Genomic DNA, 15,408 nt, shown 5'->3' on the forward strand with positions numbered 1-15,408 from the left:
TTCTGGACCTTCAATCTTCAGCATCTGCAAGGGGGGTCGGCGGCGCGGCTCCGGGACGAACCCCAGGGTGAGACCTGTGTTCCGACTCCCTCTGGAGCTAATGGTGTCCAGTAGCCTAAGAAGCCAATCCATCCTGCACGCAGGTGAGTTGAACTTCTCTCCCCTAAGTCCCTCGATGCAGTGAGCCTGTTGCCAGCAGGACTCACTGAAAATAAGAAACCTAAAAACTTTTTCTAAGCAGCTCCTTAAGAGAGCCACCTAGATTGCACCCTGCTCGGACGGGCACAAAAACCTAACTGAGGCTTGGAGGAGGGTCATAGGGGGAGGAGCCAGTACACACCACCTGATCCTAAAGCTTTAGTTTTGTGCCCTGTCTCCTGCGGAGCCGCTAATCCCCATGGTCCTGACGGAGTCCCCAGCATCCACTTAGGACGTCAGAGAAAAGGCAGGTAGAATACTTAAGTGTCATGTAAAGGCACAGCGCTGACCAGGCGGATTTACATAGGAGGATTTTCCCAAGCAGTCCCAGGAACAGTGAGCTGAGGGATAATGGCGCCGCAGACACTGACAGGGAGTGAGGAAAAGCAGATATGCAGCTCCAGGGCGGGAACACTTGCTAGAAATGGTGCCCTGGGGCTGGGGGAGGGGCTTCAGGTCTAAGCCTTATCCCCTCTGCTGGCAAATCCACTGGGTACTGTGGGCGATATAAGAATTGGTTTAGAAAGAAAACCTGACCTGCGCCCATGCCCTGATGATCTAGTGGGATCGCCTGTACTTCCACAGTGTCCACAGCCAGCGCGCGCGGCCCGCCTCCCACTGACCGCGCCGGATCGCGATAAAGACTGGGTTCCGCAAGTGGGACCCACTTACCACCTCCCAAAGCGCGGCCATGCGATCCTGGAGAGCCCCAGCCGTGTGTGTCTAACGTGTAGAAAACCGGAGCCTCTGCTGTAGGTACCCGGCAACCAGGGCTCGGGAGTGTACAGCGCCGCTGGGGAGAGCTGGAGCTGCAGCAGTGAATGTCACAAGACATTTACCACCACTGCTGCCCTTGAAGTCTTCACTTTTTACCTCATAAATAGCTTTTCTTAGGGCTGCCTGGAGCAACACCTCTGTTCAGTACCTGCTTACTGCAGCACCAACTTACAAAACTGAGCTCCTGTGCTGGGAGGCGGGGTGATATAGGAGGTGGCGCTGTGCATTCTGGGAACAGTCAAAGCTTTGAGCCTGTTGGTGCCTCGGATCAAGATCCTATTCTACACCCCATTGTCCAATCCTTGTGGAGCCCAGTGTACCCCGCAGCAGAAATTAACAATTCATACTAACAAGTAGAGAGAATTTTTAGTACTGTATACCCTTCCTCTGGAGAGCGGGATACAGGGACACTCACCACACTTCCATATCCAAGCAAATGCGCTCGTAAGACGCTGAGTGGATTCAGATGCTACTGATGTACACTACCGCTGCTGTAACTGATAACGGACACAGTCGCTCACTGACGGACACGGACGCTCAGCGACTTCCACGTGAATGCAGACGCTAAGGCCTGCGACTCAGTCTAGGCGGGATCTCTAGTGTACACAACCGCAGCATCTAAGCTGCGACCGAGTACCGTTGTGGTAGCGTCTGAGACGAAAGTGAAGTCATTCAGTTCATGGACGGGAGACGCGCGAAAACTGGTCATGAACTCGGAGGAGGGGCGGCCAGGAGAGCATCTGAATCCCCCTGTTGACTTAAACCCTAAGGATCGCGGCCTCTACCTAGTCCTGGCGCCTATGATCCCTAGAGCGTAGCGCTGTCGCATTCGAGATGTTCAGCGCATCAACACACTGTTTGTAGTCTCCACCAATACAGTGTAGCTGCGTCCGGACCCCCCTAGTAAGAGGAAATCCATAGACTTACCATTCCCCCATGCTCCGGACACAGCCTGGTTACGTCTGCTGGACCTGCTAGAACATCCAACACAGACGCCCGTCGAGACAGCACTATTACCACGAAGGTAAGCGTTGATGCGACCCGGTGGGGAGTTGTTGGAGCGACTCTTTCCAGTATGCGTTTAAGACGCTGTTAAGAAAAGTCGCTCAAAAAAAACATAGTAAGTCTATAAAAATAAAATAATAAAAGCTTCAGGCTGCTTTATCTCAGCAGCCCTGTGACCATGCAACATCCTGCCGCACCAAGCAAAAAACTGATTTGACTGAGTCAGTGGGCGGGACTATATGATGAGGGCCCCGATGCATCCTGGGAGGCCAGAAAGCTCGTGACCGTGTTGGTGCCATTTCCGCTGTCGCTCAACCATATCCCAACGTTATCCTGTGGATAATCCTGTGGACCCAGCCAGAGAAAAGGGTTCTTCACAGTAAGACAAACTAAAAAAAACCCTTGCGCCATTTAGACTCAATTAGAGGCAACAGAACATGAATGAACTCAAGAAATAGTTATAATTACAAGATAATTTTATTATCTATAAAATCAATCAAATGTGAACAGTAAGAGCAGTAAGGATTTGGAATTTTCTTCCAGAGAAGGTAGTAATGGTGGACACCATCAATAAGTTTAAAAATGGATGAGATAAATTCCTAGCTGAAAAAAATATCCAGCGATACAGCATTTAATTAATATTTAAAAATAAAATAAAAAAAATAATGTACAATAGGTTGAACTCAATGGACATTTGTCTTGTCTTTTTTCAACCTCAACAACTATGTAATTAGATCTTACGTGATATATGCTGTGATTATATAACCAAAAGTATGGTGAGGGCTGTACATTAAAATGGTTTCCTCACTTATATGGATCAGCCTCCTGTTGCCAACTGATAGGTGTGATGTTGAGGGAATGACAGGCAGTAGCAAAGTGGTACAGTACATCAGGGCTAGCCAACTCTGCAGGTGAGCCCCACTACAGCCTCCGACCAGCTCAGTGTGGCGCGTAATCAGTGTTACCATAAAGACTACATACACTAATGCATTATGATAGGAAGGTGAATGCTGTATAAAATCATTTGGGGGGGGTTGTGCTTTCATTATATGGTCCTTTAATCATCTAGGGTTCATTATATTATTATTATTATTACATTTTATTTATAAGGCGCCACATGTGTTTCGCAGCGCCGTACAAAGGACAGTACAGGGGACAAAACATTGCATTACAGTAAATAAATAACAGAAATAGAGTACAACTAACAGAGCACCACACATTCTCAAGACATAGTACAGCTAAGATGTAAGTATTGAGGGAGTGATCATCTTACTACTAGAGGCTGGTGGTCATAATTGGAGATAAGCCTTTACTAGCAGGATAAAAATGGTCGTTGAGTAGGGGAGAGCTGTGAGTGAAATGTGTTGAGACGAGGGCTTAGATAACAAGAGGAAAGAGGGCCCTGCTCTGAAGAGCTAACAATCTATTGGGGAGGGGCGACAGACAGATGACAAGAGGTGCAGGCAAGCGGGAGGTAGCCTGATGGCAGTATACAAGCAAAGCCGAGATGTTCACGGCATGAGGCAGGGGGTGGAGGCGCGACTTCAGCTCTGGGTTATGCATTAGAAGGGTACGCTTTGATGAATAGGTGGGTTTTTAGTGCCCGTTTGAAGCTTTGCAAGGTTGGGGAGAGTCTAATGGAGCGGGGGAGCGCGTTCCACTGAAGGGGTGCAGCACGGGCAAAATCCTGAACTCGTGCATGGGAAGCAGTGACCAGGGCGGTGGAGAGGCGACGGTCATTAGTCGACCGTAGGGGGCGGGAGGGAGTATGAAGGGAAAGGAGGTTGGAGATGTAGGGAGCAGTGGAATTAGAGATGGCCTTGTATGTGAGGGTGAGGAGTTTGAAGAGGATTCTGTAGGGGAATGGGAGCCAGTGTAGATTTTGTTGAAGGGGAGTGGCAGATGTGGTGCGGCGGGAGAGGAAGATAAGCCTAGCTGTGGAGTTCAGGACAGATTGGAGGGGAGCAAGATGGGAGCAAGCGAGGCCAGTGAGGAGGACATTGCAGTAATCAAGTCGTGAGATGACCAGTGAGTGGATGATGAGTTTAGTTGCACTCTGGGAGAGATATGGCCTGATACGAGCAATGTTGCGTAGCTGGAAACGACAGGATTGTGCCAGAGCTTGGATGTGGGGTGCAAAGGAGAGGGAGGAGTCAAGAGTGACGACCCAGGCAGCGGAGTTGGGGAACGGGGGAGACATTGGGGTAAATTTACTAAGGATGGTTTTTCTTTTTAGAACTGGTGATGTTGCCCATAGCAACCAATCAAATTCGATCTCATCTGCTAGAAGCAGCTAGATAAATGTTAAGTAGAATCTGATTGGTTGCTATGGGCAACATCACCACTTCTATAAAGAAAAACTCCCCCCTTGGTAAATTTACCCCATTGAACCTCATTTAGCCACAGTGGATACAGTGGCAAAGCCATATTACAACAAACAATCTTGTATCTTTTTTTACATTATATTTGTTACTATTTTTTTTTCCTGGGAGTTGACATACTACACAGCTTTTCGAGTATTATTTAACTCTATGTCATTGATTACAGTGGCCTGAGGTTTATTCTATATTATATATGTTTTTAATACGTTGTACTATATGTTGTCATATTAAATATTGCTATTACCTGTAACTTTGCCCTCTCTCTTGCTGTATTTCATCGGTAACATCCTGCAACCGGAGTTCGGGCAGAAGGACAGGGGTGTCCCCTGTGGCTTGCTCTGGGGCAGAACCCAGGCAACACAGGGGGATTTCTTTTTCACGGCAAACACTTTGTTTTACTCCTCTGTGGGTTTTTTGCAGTAAAAACTGTGTGACCAATTTTTTTCAAATTGAATACCACAGATATCCGGAACATCCATACTCACAGTAATAAAAAATTGGTTGTGATGTCTGCGTCAGTTGTACCACAAAAAAATCACAAGGCCAATTGAATATTCACCATAAAGTGCTTAAAATACTATACAAAATAAAAATAAACAATTCTCTCTACACTGCCCCTATACACCTTCCTCCTATAGATGTCCTGCAATTACAATTACCCAGAACATGCCCTCAAAAAAAATTTTTAAAAATTGTTTTTTTATCTTACATCAGTACACGAATAGAATTTGAGAAAGCAATAAAGAGTGGTGCTGGTAATTAAAATCAAAGTCAGCAGTTCCAACAAAGCAGAGCTGAAATCATTATTTCCATTATGGATTTTTTTTTCCTACGTGAATGAATAAAGCAAAAAAACAATAGTTTATTAAAATCTTTTTTTTTTTTTTATTTAAAAAAAAAATTATCTTCCAACAGGTTTATCAGTTTCATAAAAAAAACTAAAAAAAACTAAAAAGTGCAAAAGAAATCACTGGTGGGTCTTCTGAAGGTGATACTGTTGCGCCACTGGACATGAGAACAGTAGGACGTGGAAAGTTAAAAATCTTTGGACAGGGGAGCAGTCCCCTGTGCAGCGTCTATAATAGTCCTTGTAGACTAACAGTTCTATCATATGTGCCTTGTCATAATTTCTACTACCTAGGCATTGCACCAGTTCTCGACTTGTTTGCTGATGTACATCCTTCATGCTGCTCATTCCATCTCCAACTTGATAGGTATGAGCATATCCATACGAACATATATGCTAACATCGTCATATAAAATATGAAAAACCACAGATATGACCTCCACGTAAAATGGTACTGTATATCTGGCATTCATTTGTAACTGCTTTCCAATCGGAATACAGACAATACTGCAGTGGTCACATTTGGATTTGTGGATGTAAGCAATAGAACAAAAATGAATATTAAACATATATTACACTGTATTTTTTCTTTTTAGGTTGCCTTGGCATTCGTCCATAGACTTCTTATCACACATTGATTAGTTTTTCACTGAAATTGGTGCTAGGTTCCTTTATTTCAATCTTGGTTGTGTCTTTTCTGGGTAAACCATATGTGTATATGGACATGCAGACAAGCAGTGCTCCGACAGAGAATGTTAATGCTAGAAAAATAAATAAAACATCAGAGTTAATGTAATTCAGCATTACTGTAGTACACAATGATGTTTAAGAATTAAATCTTTCCGTAGTAAATAACTTTTGGTATACAATTCCTTCACTGACCACAACTTCCTTAATAGTGCTGTTACGTTACGAAGAAAAAGGTGTGCCTGGAAGGCTGTTAGCACAACAAAAACAACCAATATGTCACCAGTGTCGGACTGGGGCATGAAGTGACCACCAGGAAAATGCTGCTGTACGGGCCTATGCTTAAGGGTGTGGCCAGGTTCCACTGGTGCGTGGCCAGCCACCACAGAGGTTTGGCTAACCATTACAGAGTACATGTTCTGTTCCCCTTGGTAAATATATAATAAACCATATTCTTGTCAAGTATAATGTAACATATGTATAATGTATAATTCAAGTGCACTAGGATAGAGTCTGGAACCTGATCCCTAGGAGGGGAGGAGGGCCCACAGGCCGTTGGGCCCACCGGGGGATTTCCCCCTGTTCCCCTGTGGACCAGTCCGGCACTGTATGTCACGTTATCTATGGGGTAGATTGGGACATGTTAGGTATTGCACAGCCACAGTAAAAGCAGCTGTGCAATACTATCCAAATAAAATGCAAATGCAGCAAGAGGATTCTGTAGGAAAAAGACGCCTCCTGACAGCATCTGCGATCAGAGATCTGCGTCTGAAGACACAGCATTGAATTACCATTGCGACCATTGATTGCAATGGTCGCAGCACTTGGCCAGTCTGCCAAAGTTTACTCAGACTGACCATCGGAACTGGTCAGATTGCTCCAGGAAGTCGAGCTATCAACAGTGACCTGCCTTGCACATGCGCAGTTCCCCAACCATCGGGTTTGTGTACAAATCAGGCCCTATAACTGAATAATCTGACTCCTGCACTATAGCTATGACCCAGTTTTGACTCTGCTGCATAGACTGGATGCTCTTGCCCACCCAACTATTAAAACTAAAGACAGACATTATAACACATTTTTATTTAATTAAAACTCCCCTTCCGCTGCATATACAGATGTAGCCACACTCATACATGCTGTGACGTGAACCCATCGTGGAATGGATGGCACGACTAGTGTGCCCGCAAATGTGTCATGCCCATTCATTCCTATGTGGCGAATGCAGACGTATCATGCAGCTTGCTGCGATAAATATGCCCATGCATATACGCATCGTGGCACCGATGAGCCTCACATCATCTGTATGCACAGACATATAGCTGTTAGAAAGTTATAAACAGTTACATTGATAATCCATTTTTTTTTCCAGCACTTACAACTCCCTGTACATGACATCCAGATGGGGAATAAACTGATTAGTCTATGGGGCATGAAAGGGGGAATGCTGAGCTAGAGGCCCACGTTTAAGGGATGTGAGCAGCCACCACAGAGGCTTGGCAAACCATTACAGGGCACATAGCCTGCAGACAACATGGATACCTTAGTGCCGACACTGAATGCTTCCTGGCACTGCCCCAAATGCCAGTAGCATGTTAACCATGCTGCAGCATTTGGAGCACTGCGAGCGACACTGCATCCCCAGATCTGCACATGCGCATCGGCCAACTGCGAAAGAAACCGCTCTAGTGTCCAGCTCTGAATCAGCCCCAGAGAGAGAAATCATTATCCCTGTATCTTCAACATTGAGTGCCAGCATCCTGCTGTGCAGCTGTAAAGGAGAAGATGACGTTCTGGTGTTTCCCTGCCGACTAGCATCTGCTATGAAAAACGCTGCATCCAATGCTACATATAGACAAATCTGTTGGTGCGACAGGGGCTGGCATCTAAGTTTCCGATTGCAGAAAATTATGAGTGAAGGACCCAACTCCCACAACCATATATAGGGCCTGGTTCATAGCTGGACGCAATGCCGATGTTTGCAGATCATAGAAATATTTTTTGTACTACAGGCATGTTCTTTATTCGCAGTTGTACTGGCCATAGGGTGATTAATGTTGCCATTGTTGTGTCTTTTATACTTAAGCAGTGGATTAGAGACGGTGTCGTGGACATCTCTGTAAACAGATCCACAGCATACAGGATGGCAGTATTGAATTGGGCCCATAAATCCCTACACACACAAATGAGAAGAGAGCTCTTCTACACAGCCCATCCTATTAGGAAGCACAGCAAGCAGTAAGGAGGTGACACTGTAACAGACTTGTCATATGACATACTTATCTGTAATCCAAAGAGCAGCACGGATGCAATGGTGGAGATGATGATGGCTGCAGCTGCTGAGAAGCCCTTCATGATATTATCCGTGTATTTCACTACAACTGATGTGTAGAGGCCGCCAACGCTAGCCAGCACTGTGAGGTAGGAAAACAAAGCAGGCATAAACAGTACTGCCCTTCTACTTGTGGCTCACTACAGAGAGATGGGATCGGTATGTAATACCGGCGGCCGGGATACAGGCCGCCAGTTTACCGACGGTGGGATCCCGGCCACCGGGATGCCAGCAGCAGGGCGATCACTAGAAAGTCCCTTGCGGGCTCGCTGCACTCGCCACGCTGCGGGCACGGTGGCTCGCTACGCTCGCCACAGGTTATATTCTCGCTCTATGGGTGTCATGGACACCCATAGAGGGAGAAAAGCCTTTGGCGACGGGAATCCGGTGTCAGAATTTCAGCGTTAGTTGGGATCCCGCTGTCTGTATACTGACGGCCAGGATCCCAGCTAGCGGTATTGAAACCGCTTTCCTGAAAGATAAGAAATGTCTACTGCTGTGTAGTGGAGAAAAGGAAATAAGGGGCAAGGGCCCTCATTCCGAGTTGTTCGCTCGCTAGCAGATTTTAGCAGCATTGCACACGCTAGGCCGCCGCCCTCTGGGAGTGTATCTTAGTTTAGCAGAATAGCGAACGAAAGATTAGCAGAAGTGCTAATAAATAATTCTTAGCAGTTTCTGAGTAGCTCCAGACCTACTCCTAGACTGCGATCAGCTCAGTCCGTTTAGTTCCTGGTTTGACGTCACAAACACGCCCTGCGTTCGTCCAGCCACTCCCCCGTTTCTCCAGATACTCCCGCGTTTTTCCCTGACACGCCTGCGTTTTTTAGCACACTCCCGGAAAACGCTCAGTTACCACCCAGAAACGCCCCTTTCCTGTCAATCACTCACCGATCAGCAGAGCGACTGAAAAGCTCCACAGGATCCACAGCAAATCTACTAAGTTTTTAGTTAAATAACCAAGCGCATGCGCCCTGCGTACCATGCGCATGCGCATTTAGCAACAAATCGCAGCATAGCGAAAATCGGCAACGAGCGAACAACTTGGAATGACCCTCAAAGTCATGCAGTAATAGAGATAATGCATCACTGGCACCTGCCTGAAGGGTGGGGGACATTTACATCATCCACCTATGTCTCCTTGGCAGGGAGGTCTATTAGCTATATATGTGGTTTCCTCTGTATATAGTGTACATGCTCATTACACCGGCCTGACTCCGACACAGGTTTACACTTATGCCTAAACTTAATCTGGGCATGAAATCTGTGTGCTGGTGACCTGTGAAGGTATACCCGCACAGAACCCATTACACCGATTTCTGAGGATATGTTGCAATACATAGGTAAAGGCAATGTATCAGATGGTACTCACAAATTACAAACCAGACAAGATAATTGTAGCCATAGAAAAATCCCTTTTCAATAACACCTTCTCGGTCAGAAAGAAAGACTCCAGCAAATGTTACTATGATGCCAGAGATGTACATCTGGATGTTCCGCACCCACAGGGAAGTGTCCGAACTCTTCAAGACCTTCTCAAAATACACACCTGGAAAATGGCAAGAGAGGTACCGTAAGAGACCGTATAGTCCTGACGGCTCTATATTAGAGGGGGAATAACGTGTAGATAAAATGAGATCGTACAACAGGTGTCCATTCATACCTTAGAAAGTTATTAGCGAGTAACATCCACAACATAAATCTGTGCCACAAACTCAGCAGCCATCATGTTACCTAGTACAGTCATTTAGAGGAGACCTTACGGAACAGATCTTTACAGAATGCAGAGGATAGAATAATATTTTTAGGATCATTAACGATCAATGAAACGAAAGACAAAACCGTTCACCTTCCACTACACAAAAGGAAAAAATAAGAATTTACTTACCGATAATTCTATTTCTCGTAGTCCGTAGTGGATGCTGGGGACTCCGTCAGGACCATGGGGAATAGCGGCTCCGCAGGAGACAGGGCACAAAAATAAAGCTTTAGGATTAGGTGGTGTGTACTGGCTCCTCCCCCTATGACCCTCCTCCAAGCCTCAGTTAGGATACTGTGCCCGGACGAGCGTACACAATAAGGAAGGATATTGAATCCCGGGTAAGACTCATACCAGCCACACCAATCACACCGTATAACTTGTGATCTGAACCCAGTTAACAGTATGACAAACGTAGGAGCCTCTGAACAGACGGCTCACAACAATAACAACCCGAATTTGTTTGTAACAATAACTATGTACAAGTATTGCAGACAATCCGCACTTGGGATGGGCGCCCAGCATCCACTACGGACTACGAGAAATAGAATTATCGGTAAGTAAATTCTTATTTTCTCTAACGTCCTAAGTGGATGCTGGGGACTCCGTCAGGACCATGGGGATTATACCAAAGCTCCCAAACGGGCGGGAGAGTGCGGATGACTCTGCAGCACCGAATGAGAGAACTCAAGGTCCTCCTCAGCCAGGGTATCAAATTTGTAGAATTTTGCAAACGTGTTTGCCCCTGACCAAGTAGCAGCTCGGCAGAGTTGTAATGCCGAGACCCCCCGGGCAGCCGCCCAGGATGAGCCCACTTTCCTTGTGGAATGGGCCTTGACAGATTTAGGTTGTGGCAAGCCTGCCACAGAATGTGCAAGTTGAATTGTGCTACAAATCCAACGAGCAATCGTCTGCTTAGAAGCAGGAGCACCCATCTTGTTGGGTGCATACAATATAAACAGTGAGTCAGACTTTCTGACTCCCGCCGTTCTTGAAATATATATTTTCAATGCCCGGACCACGTCCAACAACTTGGAATCCTCCAAATCGTTAGTAGCCGCAGGCACCACAATAGGCTGGTTCAGGTGAAACGCTGACACCACCTTAGGCAGAAAATGAGGACGCGTCCGCAGTTCTGCCCTGTCCGTATGGAAAATCAGATATGGGCTCTTATATGATAAAGCCGCCAATTCTGATACTCTCCTGGCTGAAGCCAGGGCCAGTAGCATGGTTACTTTCCATGTAAGATACTTCAACTCCACCGATTTGAGCGGCTCAAACCAATGGGATTTGAGAAAATCCAAGACTACATTAAGATCCCACGGTGCCACTGGGGGCACAACCGGTAGTACTCCTTTTACAAAAGTCTGGACTTCAGGAACTGAAGCCAATTCTTTCTGGAAGAAAATCGACAGGGACGAAATTTGAACCTTAATGGACCCCAATTTGAGGCCCATAGACAATCCTGTTTGCAGGAAATGTAGGAATCGACCCAGTTGAAATTCCTCCGTGGGGGCCTTCCTGGCCTCACACCACGCAACATATTTCCTCCAAATGCGGTGATAATGTTGTGCAGTCACCTCCTTCCTGGCTTTTACCAGTGTAGGAATGACCTCTTCCGGAATGCCTTTTTCCCTTAGAATTCGGCGTTCAACCGCCATGCCGTCAAACGCAGCCGCGGTAAGTCTTGGAATAGACACGGTCCCTGCTGAAGCAGGTCCCGTCTTAGAGGTAGAGGCCACGGATCCTCCGTGAGCATCTCTTGAAGTTCCGGGTACCAAGTTCTTCTTGGCCAATCCGGAGCCACTAGTATCGTTCTTACTCCCTTTTGCCGTATAATTCTCAGTACTTTTGGTATGAGAGGCAGAGGAGGGAACACATACACTGACTGGAACACCCACGGTGTTACCAGAGCGTCCACAGCTATTGCCTGAGGGTCTCTTGACCTGGCGCAATACCTGTCCAGTTTCTTGTTGAGGCGGGACGCCATCATATCCACCATTGGTTTTTCCCAACGGTTCACAATCATGTGGAAGACTTCTGGATGAAGTCCCCACTCTCCCGGGTGTAGATCGTGTCTGCTGAGGAAGTCTGCTTCCCAGTTGTCCACTCCCGGAATGAATACTGCTGACAGTGCTATCACATGATCTTCCGCCCAGCGAAGAATCCTTGCAGCTTCTGCCATTGCTGTCCTGCTTCTTGTGCCGCCCTGTCTGTTTACGTGGGCGACTGCCGTGATGTTGTCCGACTGGATCAACACCGGCTGACCCTGAAGCAGGGGTTTTGCCAGACTTAGAGCATTGTAAATCGCTCTTAGCTCCAGTATATTTATGTGAAGAGACATCTCCAGGCTTGACCATACTTCCTGGAAGTTTCTTCCCTGTGTGACCGCTCCCCAGCCTCTCAGACTGGCATCCGTGGTCACCAGGACCCAGTCCTGTATGCCGAATCTGCGGCCCTCTAACAGATGAGCACTCTGCAACCACCACAGAAGAGACACCCTTGTCCGTGGCGATAAGGTTATCCGCTGATGCATCTGCAGATGTGATCCGGACCATTTGTCCAGCAGATCCCACTGAAAAGTTCGTGCGTGGAATCTGCCGAATGGAATCGCTTCGTAAGAAGCCACCATCTTTCCCAGGACTCTTGTGCATTGATGCACAGACACTTTCCCTGGTTTTAAGAGGTTCCTGACAAGTTCGGATAACTCCCTGGCTTTCTCCTCCGGAAGAAACACCTTTTTCTGAACCGTGTCCAGAATCATTCCCAGGAACAGCAGACGTGTCGTCGGGGTCAACTGAGATTTTGGAAAATTCAGAATCCACCCGTGTTGTTGCAGCTCTAGTCGGGTTAGTGCTACTCCGTCCTCCAGCTGTTCTCTGGACCTTGCCCTTATCAGGAGATCGTCCAAGTAAGGGATAATTAATACGCCTCTTCTTCGCAGAAGAATCATCATTTCGGCCATTACCTTGGTAAAGACCCGAGGTGCCGTGAACAATCCAAACGGCAGCGTCTGAAACTGATAATGACAGTTTTGCACCACGAACCTGAGGTACCCTTGATGTGAAGGGCAAATTGGGACATGCAGGTAAGCACCCTTTATGTCCAGGGACACCATAAAGTCCCCTTCTTCCAGATTCGCTATCACTGCTCTGAGTGACTCCATCTTGAACTTGAATTTTTGTATGTACAGGTTCAAAGATTTCAGATTTAGAATAGGTCTTACCGAGCCGTCCGGCTTCGGTACCACAAATAGTGTGGAGTAATACCCCTTTCCCTGTTGTAGGAGGGGTACCTTGACTATCACCTGCTGAGAAAACAGCTTGTGAATGGCTTCCAATACCGTCGCCCTGTCTGAGGGAGACGTTGGCAAAGCAGACTTTAGGAACCTGCGAGGGGGAGACTTCTCGAATTCGAACCTGTAACCCTGAGATACTACCTGCAGGATCCAGGGGTCCACCTGTGAGCAAGCCCACTGTGCGCTGAAATTCTTGAGTCGACCCCCCACCGCTCCTGAGTCCGCTTGTAAGGCCCCAGCGTCATGCTGAGGCCTTTGCAGAACCCTGAGAGGGCTTCTGTTCCTGGGCAGGGGCTGCTTGCTGCCCTCTCTTACCCCTTCCTCTGCCCCGAGGCAGATATGACTGTCCTTTTGTCCGCTTGTTCTTATAGGACCGAAAGGACTGCGGCTGAAAAGACGGTGTCTTTTTCTGTTGGGAGGGGGTCTGAGGTAAAAAGGTGGATTTTCCGGCAGTTGCCGTGGCCACCAGATCCGATAGACCGACGCCAAATAATTCCTCCCCTTTATACGGCAATACTTCCATATGTCGTTTGGAATCCGCATCACCTGACCACTGTCGCGTCCATAAACTCCTTCTGGCAGATATGGACATCGCATTTACTCTCGATGCCAGAGTGCAAATATCTCTCTGAGCATCTCGCATATAAAGGAAAGCATCCTTTAATTGCTCTATAGTCAATAAAATACTGTCCCTATCCAGGGTATCAATATTTTCAGTCAGGGAATCCAACCAGACGACCCCAGCACTGCACATCCAGGCTGAGGCGATGGCTGGTCGCAGTATAACACCAGTATGTGTGTATATACTTTTTAGGGTAGTTTCCAGTCTCCTATCAGCTGGATCCCTGAGGGCGGCCGTATCAGGAGACGGTAACGCCACTTGTTTTGATAAGCGTGTGAGCGCCTTATCCACCCTAGGGGGTGTTTCCCAGCGCGCCCTAACCTCTGGCGGGAAAGGGTATAATGCTAATAACTTTTTTGAAATTAGCACTTTTCTATCTGGGTTAACCCACGCTTCATCACATACATCATTTAATTCCTCTGATTCAGGAAAAACTACAGGTAGTTTTTGCACCCCCCACATAATACCCCTTTTTGTGGTACTTGCAGTATCAGAGATATGCAAAGCCTCCTTCATTGCCGTGATCATATAACGTGTGGCCCTACTTGAAAATACGTTTGTTTCATCACCGTCGACACTAGATTCAGTGTCTGTGTCTGGGTCTGTGTCGACCGACTGAGGTAAAGGGCGCTTTACAGCCCCTGACGGTGTCTGAGACGCCTGGGCAGGTACTAACTGGTTTGCCGGCCGTCTCATGTCGTCAACTGATTTTTGTAATGTGCTGACATTATCACGTAATTCCATAAACAAAGCCATCCATTCCGGTGTCGACTTCCTGGGGGGTGACATCACCATTATCGGCAATTGCTCTGCCTCCACACCAACATCGTCCTCATACATGTCGACACACACGTACCGACACACAGCAGACACACAGGGAATGCTCTTATCGAAGACAGGACCCCACTAGCCCTTTGGGGAGACAGAGGGAGAGTTTGCCAGCACACACCCAAGCGCTATAATATATATGGGAACAACCTTATATAAGTGTTGTTCCTTATAGCAGCTTAAATATATCAAAATATCGCCAAAAAATGCCCCCCCTCTCTGTTTTACCCTGTTTCTGTAGTGCAGTGCAGGGGAGAGTCCTGGGAGCCTTCCTCACAGCGGAGCTGAGCAGAAAAATGGCGCTGTGTGCTGAGGAGAATAAGCCCCGCCCCCTATTTCGGCGGGCTTTTCTCCCGGAGTTTTAGATATCTGGCATGGGTTAAATACATACATATAGCCTCAATGGCTATATGTGATGTATTCTTTTGCCATAAAGGTATTAAATATTGCTGCCCAGGGCGCCCCCAGCAGCGCCCTGCACCCTCCGTGACCGCTTGGTGTGAAGTGTGTGACAACAATGGCGCACAGCTGCAGTGCTGTGCGCTACCTTCATGAAGACTGAAGAGCCTTCTGCCGCCTGTTTCCGGACCTTCAATCTTCAGCATCTGTAAGGGGGGTCGGCGGCGCGGCTCCGGGACGAACCCCAGGGTGAGACCTGTGTTCCGACTCCCTCTGGA

The 15,408-nt window shown here is 47.3% G+C and overlaps 1 protein-coding gene across 1 annotated transcript in view; it reads right to left on the reverse strand.

Annotated features, from left to right (window-relative positions):
* Window positions 1-5,222: 5,222 nt before the first annotated feature.
* Window positions 5,223-15,408, reverse strand: part of SLC35A1 (solute carrier family 35 member A1) — an 88,768-nt gene continuing 78,582 nt past the window's right edge. Inside the window, exons 6-8 of the mRNA XM_063916936.1 lie at window positions 9,597-9,773; window positions 8,175-8,309; window positions 5,223-5,969 (exon numbers count right to left, since the gene is read on the reverse strand). Coding sequence (XP_063773006.1) covers window positions 5,836-5,969; window positions 8,175-8,309; window positions 9,597-9,773 — 446 coding nt within the window. The 3' untranslated portion in view covers window positions 5,223-5,835. The remainder of the gene's footprint in view (window positions 5,970-8,174; window positions 8,310-9,596; window positions 9,774-15,408) is intronic.

Source organism: Pseudophryne corroboree, chromosome 4 (genome assembly GCF_028390025.1).
Source record: "Pseudophryne corroboree isolate aPseCor3 chromosome 4, aPseCor3.hap2, whole genome shotgun sequence".
In the NCBI taxonomy this organism is placed as follows: domain Eukaryota; kingdom Metazoa; phylum Chordata; class Amphibia; order Anura; family Myobatrachidae; genus Pseudophryne; species Pseudophryne corroboree.